A 15265-nucleotide genomic window follows, 5' to 3' on the forward strand; every position below is an offset into this window, starting at 1 on the left:
GTTTAATGAAGCAGGAACTGGGTAGGAAAAAAGCAAAAAGGACATTTTATTCTGCTGTACTCAAGCGAGGATCCGATCAGAAGAGCCTGAAAAGGTCAAAAGTCTTGATTCACCTGAACACTGTTTTGTGTTTACTCAGGTTAAACACACACACACACACACACACACACGCACACGCACACACACGCACGCACGCATGCACGCATGCACGCACACAAACACACGCACGCAGGCGCACGCACACACACGCACGCACGCACGCACACAAACACACGCACGCAGGCGCACGCACACACAAACACACACGCGCGCGCGCGCACGCACACACACGCACACACACACACACACACACACACACACACACACACACACACACACACACACACGCACACGCACACGCACACACACGCACGCACGCACGCATGCACGCACACAAACACACGCACGCAGGCGCACGCACACACAAACACACACGCGCACGCGCACGCACACACACGCACACAGGCACACAGAGGTGGAAAGTAACGAACTACATTTACTCATGTTACTGTAATTGAGTAGCTTTTTTGTAAATTTATACTTTTTAAGTCGTTTTTAAAAACTGTACTTTTACTTTTACTTGAGTAAGTTTTTAAAAAAGAATTGTAATTCGCTACATTTTAAATCATATCCGTTACTGAGTAAAAATAAATTGTAGGCTTAATTAAATAAAAATATTACGTGTAGCAGCGTCGGAACAGAAAGAGACACCTGCATAAGCACCACGTCTAAACCGGGGGGGCTACACGCTTTATGATGAGGACAAACAGCCATTTTTACTGCAGTTTTGCTCAAAAACATCAGTTCAGTCCCTGTGATCAACTCGCTGTTTACCTCCTCTCTCCCTCCTCTCCTGTGGGTTGGAACCCGCACCTTCGTGCACCGGTGTGACGTCATCAGAATTCTGCTCGGTTCGGCAACCAGACTCGGTTCTGTGTTTGAAATGTGTTTCCTTACCGCGCACGGAAGCGGCAAAATTACGTTTAGCGCTCCTAAGAAGCCGATTATCAGCGCTCTGCTCATAAAACAGAAGACCTGCAGGCCTCTGTGAGTTAATCCTGATACTGTTCAGGTGTAAACATTGTGCTCCATCCCTGTGTTTGAACTCGGAAGATGCTCCTTGATGCCACAGATATGTGATAATTCAGCTTGTTTCTTTATTTTACTCCAGAATAAGAGATTAAATTATTACAAATGCAGTTCAGTGTAGTTAAATCAGTCATTGAAATGATTCTAACATGCTGTGTGTGTGTGTGTGCGTGTGTGTGTGCGTGTGTGTGTGTGTGTGTGTGTGTGTGTGTGTGTGTGTGTGTGTGTGTGTGTGTGTGTGTGTGTGGGACTGCATAAGACAGCATGGCTTCATCAAATCCATGCATCCTAGCTTGGCTGAAGTAATGGCTCAGGAAAATAACTTGTATTTAATAAACAATGATGTCTCTGCAGTGTTTATGATAATATTTTTATATTATATTGGATCTATCTTTGGTCTGGGAGGTGTAACTTATCATGATACAAGCCTTTTAAAACATGTTAAAGTGTTACAAGAGGAGATAAATGCATGAATTTGAAGTTCATGTTTGGAGACCAACCTTCACAGTTTGGAGGCTCACGCTGGTGAGGAGACACCATTAGTTCTAGTAACACCTGGGCCCCCAAGGTCTGTTCTGACAGGATGGACGTTACGGGACCCTTAAGGATTCCAGTTGGATGATTGGAGGATTATTTAGGAGGATTGGGATGAACGAACTGATTTCAGTGGTGAAGGGTTAAAGGTATTGGCTCGGCATTAAAATTGTAGAAATGCAAAATAACTACACTTTATTATCTATATAAACATGTACTGGGTTCAGTTTTTATTTTATTAAGGACTTTTGTCATAAATCATTACAGAAAATCCAAATCCTCTCCTCCAGACAGTGAAGAACTGTGTTTCGCATACGTCACTCCAGCACGTAAAACAAGCTAGCTGCTGACGCTAATATTGTGAATCACTGTTATTTGTTTACTTTCATGCTCCTAATTATTGCGTAAAATTGCGTTTACAGCTGCAGCAAAAGGTCTGAGCCATGTGTCTGTGTCCTACACGCATTTTTAAATAACAGGTCTGATCTAAAATAATAACCTACATCTATAAATCCATCTAGAACTGCACCGCAACTTCTGGACTCCAGACGAGTCCCGTTAGCATGACTGCAGCAAAACTAACCGTGTTCGCTCCGGTAAGGAAAGAACAAGTCCTTTGGGAAAGCTACGACACACACACACGCACGCACGCACGCACGCACACACACACACACACACACACACACACACACACACACACACACACACACACACACAGATATAATCTAAAAGATGATCTCTATATTTCAACATTAGAACCTCCATGACATCCTGGATTAGTGCAAACAACGAATTGAGCTAAGGAGTTACTCCAGCATCAGGAAGATTTATTCTGGTAAATTGTAGGTTCATTATTTTCCAGAGTTATGTCAGTAAATACACACAGCAGTAAAACTGTAGATTACTGAACTGTATTGGGACACATGATGGAGCTAAGACCAGCTGAAAACTTGTCAGCTTAGAGCTTCCAGTGGAGCACAGAAATGAAATATTTAAGAAAAGTAAACAAACTGTACCGATTTTGGTTCTGAAGATGAACAGAATCCTCCTCTATGTCCAAATCGGGTCGCAGGTCTTCTGAGTCAAATGGTCTAAAACATGTCTGCACCTCTGGTAGTGATATCCAGCTGGCGGGGTCGGAGTTCGGTTGAACTTCTCCAGTAATCTAATATCCGTTCTCGTCGCCGTATCCCAGAGAAAAAACAAATCTGATGGACTAGTAGAGGCTTCAGAAGCTACATCTGATTGATGACACAATGTTCTCTGCTATAACGCTAACGCAGAAACAGCGGAGCCAGGCGTTGTTTACTACAGCTGTTTCAGCAGAGCTCCATGTGAAACTTCAACTGCTGCCCAGGGCTTAGACCGGAAGTTAGTTTCTGTTTTTCCTGCGCCGGTCACAAACATCAGATTTTCTTACAATTCCAGCCGTCAAAATCCAAAAAGCTTTTTCATCTGAGATTTTAATACACATTTACACATGCTGTTCAAACAAGTTTTGCCTCTGGCCGATATCTTTAAATGAGTGAGTGAACCCACTACCAAAGATGAACTCTGCTAACTTTAAAAATCAGCTGCTCTAAATAAGCATTCAGGGAAAAGTCATGGGCTTGTGACTATAACCTAATTTGTGTTACTAGTTTGCAGTGTAACTGCCTTTGTACTTCAATATGCATATTTGTTCATTTAATTAAAAAAACGGCCACTTTGACATTTATACCCCTTTGTCTTTTTTTTAACTATTCAGAAGAGCCTGTCCTTGCACAGTCAAAAAAGTAACTAAGTAACTTTTACTCTGACTACATTTGAAATAAGCTACTTTTTACTTTTACTTGAGTACATTTTGAGGCAGGTAATTTTACTTGTAATTGAGTAAAATTTCATGAAAGTAATTATACTTGTACTTAAGTACAACATTTTAGTACTCTTTCCACCTCTGCAGGCACACACAGGCACATACACACACACACACACGCACACACGCGCACACACGCACATATGCACGCACACACACACACACACACACACACACACACACACACGCACGCACACACACACACAGGCGCACGCACACACACGCACACACACACACACACACACACACACGCACACACACACACACACACATACACACGCACGCACACACACACACGCACGCACACACACACACACACACACACACACACACACACTCGTGTTTGTTGACGTCGTCTGGACTCTCCGGACCCACATGGCTCATGTGATCCCTAATGAGCCGGTTCCGGTGCTGGCAGCTGGGACAGACCGTCCTGGACCTCGGCTCAGCGCCTGTTGGATCATCAGGAACTGTTTTTTTAAGTCCGCCCCTCATCACCATCACCATCACCATCACAGGCTGCTCAGCTACATGGGATGAAGAGTCTTCAGGAGTTCTTCAGAAGAGGCGTTTCTCAGGTCCAACTGTCTGATCAGACCAGGAGATCAACTCTTCAGGACGTTAATGGCAGAAGAATTAATAACGGAGAACAATGCAAAAATCAGCGGGGTGAGTTTCACACTTTCAGGCTTTCAGCTGCTGTTTCTCCAACCATCGCTTCATCTTCAACGTGAAGTTTTGTTCCTCTTTTAGTTCTTTCATTTTTACTTTTTTCACTTTAAATCACAAAACCTGCATCGAACATCTCAAAGGAGGATTTCTAAATGTGTAAGTTTAGCTCCACATCTGACCGATAATTAGCTTAAACTGAAGCTGACTGCTCCTCTTTGTCTGCTGTGGATATGACTTCCTTCATCAGCCACTCAATTAGATTTATCTGACAGACTGTGCCGTCTTTGTTCAGGCAGAGGTGAAGCTCTCTCCTCTGCCTGCTTTGTGAGGTCCGGTTCATGAGGACTAGCAGCGTCCTTCACCTTTTACTGAAGACCAGATGTTCAAAAACATTATAATCCCCCCAGCCGTTAGCTCAGGTCAGGGCCAGCTGAGATCGACGAGTGGGCTTCAGATCAAAGATGGTTCCTATGAACATCGCCTCTGTTTCTCTCATGTTTCATGTGACTTCTGATCCCGGGTGGCTCAAAACGCTGAGCAAACCTCGTCTTCTGAAGCTCTTTAAACGACTGTAAATCTTTACGGTTTTATTTTAATCACTTCAGCTTTCCTCACTTCTCTATCTCTGTTCTCGTCTCCTCAGCATCTCACGGGGTCACTGCTGGCGGTGGCTTTCCTGGCCTCATTTGGCAGCTCCATGCTTTACGGATACAACCTGGCGGTCATAAACTCACCTGCAAAGGTTAGTGCTTCTGTTATGAGCTGGTTTGTTAGCAGTTAGGCCCTGAAACGGCCCCATCACATGCTGCAGTGTGGGGTCATGTGGTCCTCTGCGCATAAGCAGCACCGTGTCATTGATATTCTTCAGTTTTTAATCCATCATGCGCTCCGTTTCACCCTTTCAGGGGTCGATTTGCTGTTAATAAGCTGTGACACATTCCTGTTTCTGCACAAACAGTTGACCCTGCTGCATTTGGGAACCCTCTGACATTCCTCGGGACAGGATGTGATGCGTTAAAAAAAAAGATAAAGAAAACTAAATGTTATACTCAGACATGAGAGGGAGGGATGGTGAGGGATAAAAGTGAGGTTCCTCCAGCAATCTGAATGGTATTAAAGTGATGGATTGTCTCCTCCACCAGTACATCAAAGAATTCTACAACCAGACATTATTTAATTATCAAGACTGGACTCCAAATCAGCATTACCTCACCATCTTGTACTCCCTGACCGTCTCCATCTTTGCCATTGGTGGGATGATCGGTGCCTTGCTGGTGGGCAGACTTGCCACTAAATATGGAAGGTAGGTGTTCATGGATTATTCCTTTTGTGTACAGGCAACCCAGTTGTTGACATAAATGAACTACAACCGTTCTTTGTGCCCCCAACAGAAAAGGGATCCTGGTGAGATCCACCATCCTGGTGTTCATTGGAGGAGCTTTGATGGGCTTCAGCCGCTGGAGCAGAAAACCTTCCATGGTCATTGCTGGACGCTTCATTACAGGAGTGCACTCAGGTGGGACCAACTCATTCCCAAAAGACTGAGACTTTATTCAGATTCACACAAAACTTGGATAATCTGTTCCAGACACCGTCTCGGTCCAGGTCAGTCTGGCAAGCCATTCTCCTGATGTAAAAGTGTACGTTAGTTCCATTCAGTTCTATTTATTTATGAAGCGCTAGATCATCAGTCGTCTCAAGGGACCTTCACAGTAAACATTCCACTACAGCTCTGGGGCCTCATTTAGCAAGCTTGCATACAAACAAAACGGGGTCGGAAAACTGCGTAAGCAACTTTCCACGCAAACTTTGGGATTTGTGAAAGAAAACTTAGTGGAAAAATGTGCGCAACTTTGAGTTGACTGAGGACCTGGCTTACGCACATGTTGGACGTGGAGAGCACCTGCAGTGCTGCTGCTGAGAAGGATAACATTATGAAATCCTGCAGCATTATCACTTGTACTGCTTCATTTTCACACAGAACAAGACCCCCCACACGCACACACACGCGTGCGCACACGTACACACATGCGCGCACCTCACACACACGTGCGCGCGTGCACGCACACACACACAGCCTGAAGCGCAGAATACGGAATGCAGAATATCAGCAGGGGGACAGATTGAGACAGAATGTCATGCGTCTGCGACAGTGTGTGTCCTGTCACTGTGATCCGATTGATCATGTGCCCTGGCTACTTGTACAGGGGAGATCTCCGTTTGGGTGACTGGTTAGCACGTGTGACTTTCACCCAGGAGTCTGGGGATGAGATCCCAATTGGACCATTTTTTATATCCGCCACAGATCTCTCTGAAGAACTCACAGCATTGACGGCTTCAGCAACGCTGTGCCACTCCGTGGATTTTCTCTTATTTGTTTTGCAAAATTCAATTCAAATTCAAAGATACTTTATTAATCCCAGAGGTAAATTAGAGTTCCAGTACACACAATTCTGAGATCAGACATACATATATAGGCAAAGACACATGACAAGAATTGGTGACTGTGGTCATTCGCAACCCGAGTTGCGCTACCTTAATAGAGATCAGAGGGTTTATATGAGGATAGAGTCAGGTGGAGGAATAAAGGCACTTCAGAGTTACCCTCCAAAGGGAGGGCAGCTTTGCTATGCAAAAAACACCTCAGGCAGAAATACAACAGACTTCAGACATTACACAACATAAGGGTCCACTAGGTGGGGCGGTAGGGTTGGGGACTCTCCACATGTCAGTGCATGCAGCCACGATAAGCAGCGCTCGTCACCTCCGTCCGTCTGGACAGGGGAGGGAGGTAGTTGGGTTAGAAAGCACAGTGACTCCTGGAAACGTTACACGGCCTTCACCGGTCACAGTCCCGCCAAGGCTGGGATAGGGAGACAGAGCTGCCATGGCAACGGCAGCATTCCACATTTCTTCTGAGGGGGGAGTAATCACTTCAGCCTCACAGGCTCAAGGGCACCAGATTCAGATAAGAAATTGTTTTGGGGCCAGACAGAGATAATTTCCTCTCTGTCTTAAAGTTCCGTTGGTCTCCAACCCCTCTAGATCCAATCATGGCGTATGAATCTATTCCCAATCTGTGCTGACCCGTCAACTCGCTCCTTGATCGAATCCACCTTCTGTGCCAGAGCCTGAATCTTAGCCAAAGTTCCAAGCTTACGACTCATCTCGACAATAATATGAGTTTGCACTTCTTCACCTCACCCACAGGTACCTCAACTTCTGCTTCTGTGAAATTGTGCTTCCTTGATCTGCCTTGATCTACAGTCGCCATGTCATTGGCGGAGCGCTGCAACAGCCGGCTTATGTATATGCATGAGGTCCACAAGGCACTTTGCGTTGACTATTTATGGCAGTAAGTGGGCGTGGTGAGGGCGGGATGTGACTAAACTGCAGCTGAGAAACATTCTCGTTAGTCTCCGATTTATGAAGCGGAGATTGCGTGCAGCTGTGCGTACTCCATGTTTGATAGATCACAAACCTGCTTGGCGTAAGTACATATTTTTTCCTGAGCTTTAAGTATGGTTTTAGTAAGGATTCTATGCAATGTTTGATAAATGAGACCCCAGGTCATTAAGCCAGTCAGTAACAAGTTTCCTATATAAGGAACCCAGCAGGTTGCATCGAGTCACTGACTAGTGTCAGTCTTTACATATTCCAGTCAGAATGGGCAAAGCTCCTCGGATGAGAAGAGAAACGTCTTCAAGAAACCAAGAAGTCCAGTCGCCTTCATTTGAACCCTTTTGGATCCTCTAAGCCTTCTCCCGTCTTTAAGTCAACTTCAGGGTTCATTTCAAGATCCTGGTCCTGGTCTATAGGGCCTTACATGGACAAGCGCCATCTTACATCGGTGATCTTCTTAGTCCCTACACCCCCAGCAGGTCCCTGAGGTCCAGTGATCAAAGCCTACTGGTTGTGCAACGCACCAGGCTAAAGACCAAAGGTGACAGATCATCTGCTGCTGTGGCCCCCAGACTCTGGAACTCTCTCCCCTTGAGCCTGAGATCAGTGGACTCAGTGGTCTCCTTCAAAAAGCAGCTGAAGACTCACTTGTTCAAGCTGGCTTTTGTATGATCTTGTTCAACCACTCTCTCTTTATTCTGCTCTCCCCACCTATTCTACCTTCCTCAGGATCCACTGATTTCCCTCTTTCCTATTCACTCTCTCTCTTTCTTAACATATTTTCTTTTAAATCGCAATTGCTTATTTTTGTTCATTTTAAATATATTTTTAAACATTTTCTAAATGCTTTTTTATATTTTTACATTTTTATTTTTTTTATTGTTTGTTTTTGTGAAGCGCCTCGTGATTTTTATCTTGAGAGGCGCTATAGAAATGATATTTTCTTCTTCTTCTTCTTCTTCTTCTTCTTTAGACGTTGACGTGTTTATACATCAGGGATTTTGTTGTAAACTCACTTAAAACTTGATAAACTTCTTCTCAGCCTTCAGAGAGTACAGACGCTTTTTTCTCAGCTCCCTTATCGGCTTCCCCAAGGCTCTTGTCCTGTCTGCCTACAGAGCACTTCTCTGCATTTCTCCTGAAACCACTACTCTTTTTTGGAAATATGGACTTAATTAACTGGTCATTCAACGCTATTGACAACATTTTTTCTACAATGAGAACGGAGAAGGGGGCTCCCACCTGTCCCGAGGGGACATTCGCATCAGGATATGCACTCGATTCTTGGGAGGTCTGGCGAATCGTGTGCCTCTCTCAGCTGTCCATCGAGGACGTGGAAGATTTGTGGATGTTCGGCCTGATGATCACTGGATTTCTTCTGATTAGAGTGGGAGGATATCTGGTTTTCTGGAAATTTGGGAAGATGGGAGCGATTGGAGTGCGACCCGTGCCCACAGAATGTGCCGCTCGGACAGTGACCTCACAGACTGGGACGTTACTCGAGGTGAACCGTAAGCTGGACAATGTCCTTGCGGCATTGCCTGTGTTAGTACGCAAGATGGATTTGATCTCGGAGAGGGTCGCCGGACGATGCGGGGATGTTTAGAATGTAAAATTGGTTTCACTGGTGGACATGAATGACCACTTAGAGACTCCAAGGCGGAGAGGAAAATTATCTCTGCCTGCCCTAAACAAAGTCATGTTTATCCTTATCTGACGCAATAGCAGCCTCTCAAGGCTGCCTCAACACACCCCCACGAAAGGAAGAAAGCCGACAGATGCTGTGTCCCGACCTTCACCCTCTTCCTTCAGACTGACATGTCTGCGGGAACTTCAATGTGCTCTCTGGTCCTTATCTCTCCCTCCCACCTGTTGGTCTGCAGCTGGTCGATGCGCCGTAGTGGCAGCTCCCATTGGAGGCTTCAGGATCCCGCCCAACCCCGCCTCCCCAAAGGACTCTGATGTTGTATCTGTGCTGTTTTGTGCTTCCATGTTGAAAGGAGTTTTTTTGTATAATAGAGTTACTGCCCGCTGGGGCTAACTCTGCTATGCCTTTTTTTACCTACCCCCACTTATCCTCATGTAACACCCTTTTCATCTATCTATTAAGGTAGCGCGACTCATGTTGCGAATGACCGCAGTCACCAATTCTTGTTATGTGTCTTACCCACGTATGTCTGATCTTTGAATTGTGTGTGCTGAAACTGAATATCATTTCTCTGTATGTCCTGCACATGTGGTAGAAAATGACAATAAATGGCTTTGACTTTGACTTTGACTAACAGTGTGCATCGCACATTGATAGCAGGCAGTTTAGTTGTTGTTTTGCTACCCAGCCTGTCGTGCATGCGCCCAAAGTTGGAGAAAGATATCAACAACGATCCTCCAACTCTGCTGTCGTTGTAAACAAAGAAAGAGCTCTATCGCGATGGTTCCAAGCCTGCCCACACCTACATGAAGCGCTGTGATTGGCTCGGCCTACACTTAGCCTAGCCAAGGGCAGACCTGCTGAAACTACAATGGAGCACGGCTGACCAACTTGGAGAGCTAAAGCTTTGCTACTGCAATGGTTTGTCTAGATTTCAGGTTTTTAGCACAAACAGAATAAAACTTTTACAAGGAACGATGCCGAAGCCTACAGAACATTGATTTAGTCGCCTTTGTTGGCTCCAAATGGGTCACTAAAAGGATCTAACCCTCTGCAACATGTGTTGTTTCTCACACTGAAGCAGACTTGTCTGTATTGTTTTCTCCTCATCAGGGATCTCCCTCAGCGTGGTGCCGATGTACCTCGGTGAGATCGCTCCAAAGAACCTGCGAGGCTTCCTGGGTCTCATTCCCAGCATCCACATTTGTCTTGGAGTTTTTATCGCTCAAGTCCTGGGGCTCTCAGAGCTGCTGGGGAAGGTAATAACTGAAACACCTGTACCAGCTATAAACCCAGTTACACGTGAAGTTAAATCAAGGATTTTTATGTAACTTGATAAAATAGTAAACACCGTCTATGTTTACAATATCCATTTGTTTGTGCATCCATTTGCCTCCACTCGAGTCGTGGGAGCGTTTTCAGCTCATCTCAGACGTCCTCGCTGAGCGAAGCTCACGAGTCACGTTCTAACACAGCGTGGCCCAATGCTCAGACCTGACTCTTCACACTGTACTTGTGGTAGCAGCACATCGGACCTAAAATATGCTAAATAACGTCGTTCTCACATGACACGTCAGACCTTCGAGTCCGAAGACCCGGAGGCTGTTACTGATGTCTGTGATCACTCAGGCTTGCCGTAGTTGTAGGACATGCATGGGTCTATGGGGCTGGAGGAGGAAGACAAAAGGAAGGAAGTAAACCGAGGCTTTGGGATACATTTTTATTTGACATAAACTCTTCAAACATGCTTTCTTGACAATCCTTGCCATTGCGTGTGGAGAAAAGAGCAAAAAGCAATGAAAAGACGACGTTTGCTGTGTGAGCACTTCGGATACTTTTGGGTCGCAGCAGTTCTTCAACAGTTTGGGACCCTCACAAGGGACGAGCAAAATGCCAAACATGTTTGACTTTCGTGTGATTGCATGAATGCTGATTGGGAGCTGGTCATGTGGTGTTAATCACCTCTCACTACCTTCTGTATAGCACCCCTACTACCCCTACTTCACATATTCCCAAATTGGCTCAACATGGCCAAAAATTGCACAGTGTACACCCGGTTAAAGCAGAGAAGCCTAGACTTCCCTCTCCCCAGCCACTTGGGCCAGCTCCTCTGGGGGAATACCAAGGCGTTCCCTGGCCAGCTGAAAGACATAGTCCCTCCAGCGTGTCCTGGGTCTTCCCAGAAAACCTCACAAGGTAAGTGTCCGGGAGGCATCCTAACTAGATGCTCAAGCCACCTCAACTGGCTGCTCTTGATGTGAAGAAGCAGCAGATCTACTCTGAGCCTCTCCCAGAAGACTGAGCTTCTCATCCTATCTCTAAGGGTAAATGGCCTGTATTTGTACAGCACCTTTTTAGGGTTTTGACCCCCAAGACACAATCAGTCATTCACCCATTCACACTCTGGTGATGATGAGCTGCAATGGGATGTCTCAGTTTGCCTCTGAAGGAGCTGTCCATGGTCGTGGATAACAGAGCCAACCACAGAGTGATAAAAGCATTTTAGCAGATGGGAATTAACTCCGAAGGACCTCAGCTTCCTCAGGAGGTGGAGGCGGCTTTGGCCCCTCTTATATAGAACATCTGTGTTGTTGGACCAGTTCAGTTTGCTGTTGAGGTGAACACCCAAGTACTTAAAGGTATCCATCACCTTTGTGTCTGCTCCCTGGATGTAGCCACAGCTGCCCTGGGGCGCGTTGATGGAAGCAAGACCGCTGAACACTGGCACCACCAGTCTCTCCAACCACCACTTGCAGGCCAGGCGAGTTAGGTGTCTTGCCCAAGGACACAACAGCGGCATACTCTAGCAGGATCCGAGATTAAACCTACAAACTTCTGATTACTGGACAACCCACTCAACCCCCTGAACTACTGCTGCCCATAAGGAAGAACCCAGCCACCCTGCGGAGAAAACTCATTCTAGGCACATGTGTCCATGTCTCATTCTTTCGGTCACCACCCAAAGCTCATGACTGTAGGGAGCCTAAAGCCTAATTTATACTTCCCACCCTCAGCTCCGCCTCTTTTACCTTTTTTGGAATTGTCTGGGCTTGACGGAACCTGTGACACGGTCAAAATGGCGGTGGTGGGAACCTCCCATTTTGGCTTAAAAACGTATTATTGGAGCCTATGGAGACGAATTTTCCAGTATATATGTCGATGGATACCACAGAATAGTGCTCTGTTGTCCTGGCGGGGAACTGCTTTGCAAAAGGTAAAACATCTCCGTCCGTGCGCGCACGTCTCTCCCTCGTGGAGCTGATGGAGAAGTATGAATTAGGCTTAAGCCTCCTCCCATTCTGGCTCACGGGTCCCCGGAAGAATGAAAACATGAATGCAGGTCAACGGGGCCAAAACGTTATTTTCTAATGTGCTCTGCCTTACGCCCTGGATCACACACATCTACTTACATTTAAATTAAAACTAACGATGGGTGTTTCAACCAGGCCTGTCACGTTCTTTGAGATTCATCAGCTTGTAGAAGTTCATAATTAGCATGACTACACATCAGACATCGGAACGTCGCATATACCTCTCCCCTAGCATAGTTGCTACTTACCACATGACCAGATCTATGGTGGTTGTTGAACTTACAGCCATTTTCCCTCTGCTTTTCTCCACGTCTGGTCCGATGATGCCACTTTAGTGACGCGCATTTGTAGTCCTGGACTTATTTCACACAAAACCCACAATAGCGTACGGATTCTCATCCCCGCTGCTTCACTGCAAACCACTTCAGCCATCAGGAAAACATCATCTGCAAAAAGCAGAGCCCTTATCCTCAGGTCACCAAAATGGATCCCCTCAACATCTTGGCTGCACTTAGAAATCCTGTCCATTAAAGTTATGAACAGAATCGGTGGCAAAGGGCAGCCTTGGAAACGAGCCAGACTTGCTGTTGGCAACGCAGACCAAGCTCTGACACGGATACAGAGCCCCGATTGTTTACACTGTAAGGCTGCTGTTTTACTCCAATCCTGTGTGTGTTCATTTGTTTTCCATGTAGGAAGAATACTGGCCTCTCCTCCTCTCCCTTGTGATGTTTCCTACCATGATCCAGTTGATGTTGTTGCCATGGTTTCCAGAGAGTCCGCGGTACCTGATGATAGAGAAAGGAGATGTGCCCGCAACCGTTGCAGGTTTGAGATTGTTTAATTTTTTTGGGGGGGGGGTACTAATCTCAGTAAAGTTTGTGGTAGCCTCATGGAGGGGGCCATTGTCTAGCACACTGCTGCTAACCACTTAAACATTCTCCCTCTCCTGACAATGACATTTTACTCTCTTTGACATTGAATGTGCTACTACTAGTTTACCTGTTTAATTATAGATTTACTAGGATAAATACAATAAAGTTTATCTCTCACCACATAGAATATTTATTAAGAAATCACAATGTAACCATCGAATCATTACTTGGTATATGTGTTGTGTGTGTGTGAGTGTGTGTGAGTGTGTGTGTGAGTGTGTGTGCGTGCGTGTGCATGTGCGTCGGCTTGTGTGCGCGTGTGTGTGTGTTTGTGTGTGTGTGTGTGTGTGTGTGTGTGTGTGTGTTTGTGTGTGTGTGTGTGTGTGTGTGTGTGTGTGTGTGTGTGTGTGTGTGTGTGTGTGTGTGTGTGTGTGTGTGTGTGTGTGTGTGTGTGTGTGTGTGTGTGTATCTGCGTGTCTTCTCCATCCCCAGTGAGTCATCGTGGATGGCTGCTTATACTGAGCCAGGATCTTCTGGAGGTTCTTCCTGTTAAAAGGGAGTTTTCCTCTCCACAGTCGCTGCATGCTTGCTTAGTGTGAGGATTGCTGTAAAGACTCTGACACTAGTCAGTGACTCGATGCAACCTGCTGAGTTCCTTATATAGGAAACTTGCTACTAATTGGCTTAATGACCTGACCAAGGTCCTTGACACAACTCTAGCCCTGATTTGGCACTTTATAAATGGACAGGATTGAACTGAATTAAAAAGCAACTTCAGTGAAAAAAACGTTTTTACTTGTTAATTTTTAAATACAATTATACTCAATATAAAAATGGTCCTCAGCCCTTTTTCCTGCATTAGCCTCCAAAAGAAAAAGACGTCACAAAGAAGAAAAAAAAACAGATCTACGTCACACTGTCACTAACATTCATGGACTTACCCTTCTGGACTCACAACGGGGAAGGCTGTTGTTGGTTTAGTCCAGGAAACATCAGAGAATGTCCTGCTAGTAGAAGCTAACTGTTAGCATTAGCATCTCCACCAAATGGAAGAACCTCTGAATATCACAAGACTATTCACTCCAAACTTCTGCCCCCCACTCCTGACTAATTCTACTTCCTGAAATAGGAGCGCCTGAGTTTTTTTTATCCCACAGAGAATGATTAACATTCAATCATATCAGAGAACAGCAGATTCATTAAAAAAACTCTAGTTCTTGGTGCTCAATGACCTGCTGACCCTCCCTTGACAGACATTAATGTCTTGATCTGATTCTTTCTTTTCTCCAGCCCTGAAATGGTTCCGCAAAAAAGGAAACATCCAGGCTGAGGTTGATGAGATGCAGGAGGAGCAACGCTCCCTCTCCTCTATAAAGACTCTCTCGGTCAGCCGCCTGTTGATGGACCGCTCCGTTCGCTGGCAGCTCCTCACTATCGTGGTGGTCAACATTGGCATGCAGCTGTCTGGTATCGATGCTGTGAGTGGCGGACCTGTCATGTTCACTTTCAATGTGCAACAAGTGCAGAGCTCGTTCCCAGCTGTGTTCTGACCACACACATACACACACGAACACACACACACACACACACACACACACACACACACACACACACACACACACACACACACACACAAACAAACGCACACACACGCATGCACGCACGCACACACACACATACACATGAATATACACACACACACACACATGCACGCACACATTTGAACAAACACACACAAACACACAGACACACACACACACGCATGCACGCACGCACACACACACACACACACACACACACACACACACACACACACACACACACACACACACACACACAC

The 15265-nt window shown here is 45.8% G+C and overlaps 1 protein-coding gene across 1 annotated transcript in view; it reads left to right on the forward strand.

Annotated features, from left to right (window-relative positions):
- Nucleotides 1-4036: 4036 nt before the first annotated feature.
- LOC107372550 (solute carrier family 2, facilitated glucose transporter member 5) overlaps nt 4037-15265 on the forward strand; it is a 19651-nt gene continuing 8422 nt past the window's right edge. The window contains exons 1-7 of the mRNA XM_015940770.3: nt 4037-4186; nt 4833-4931; nt 5332-5492; nt 5581-5705; nt 10353-10498; nt 13246-13378; nt 14716-14903. Coding sequence (XP_015796256.3) covers nt 4142-4186; nt 4833-4931; nt 5332-5492; nt 5581-5705; nt 10353-10498; nt 13246-13378; nt 14716-14903 — 897 coding nt within the window. The 5' untranslated portion in view covers nt 4037-4141. The remainder of the gene's footprint in view (nt 4187-4832; nt 4932-5331; nt 5493-5580; nt 5706-10352; nt 10499-13245; nt 13379-14715; nt 14904-15265) is intronic.

The sequence above is a fragment of the Nothobranchius furzeri genome, chromosome 6, assembly GCF_043380555.1.
Source record: "Nothobranchius furzeri strain GRZ-AD chromosome 6, NfurGRZ-RIMD1, whole genome shotgun sequence".
Lineage (NCBI taxonomy): Eukaryota > Metazoa > Chordata > Actinopteri > Cyprinodontiformes > Nothobranchiidae > Nothobranchius > Nothobranchius furzeri.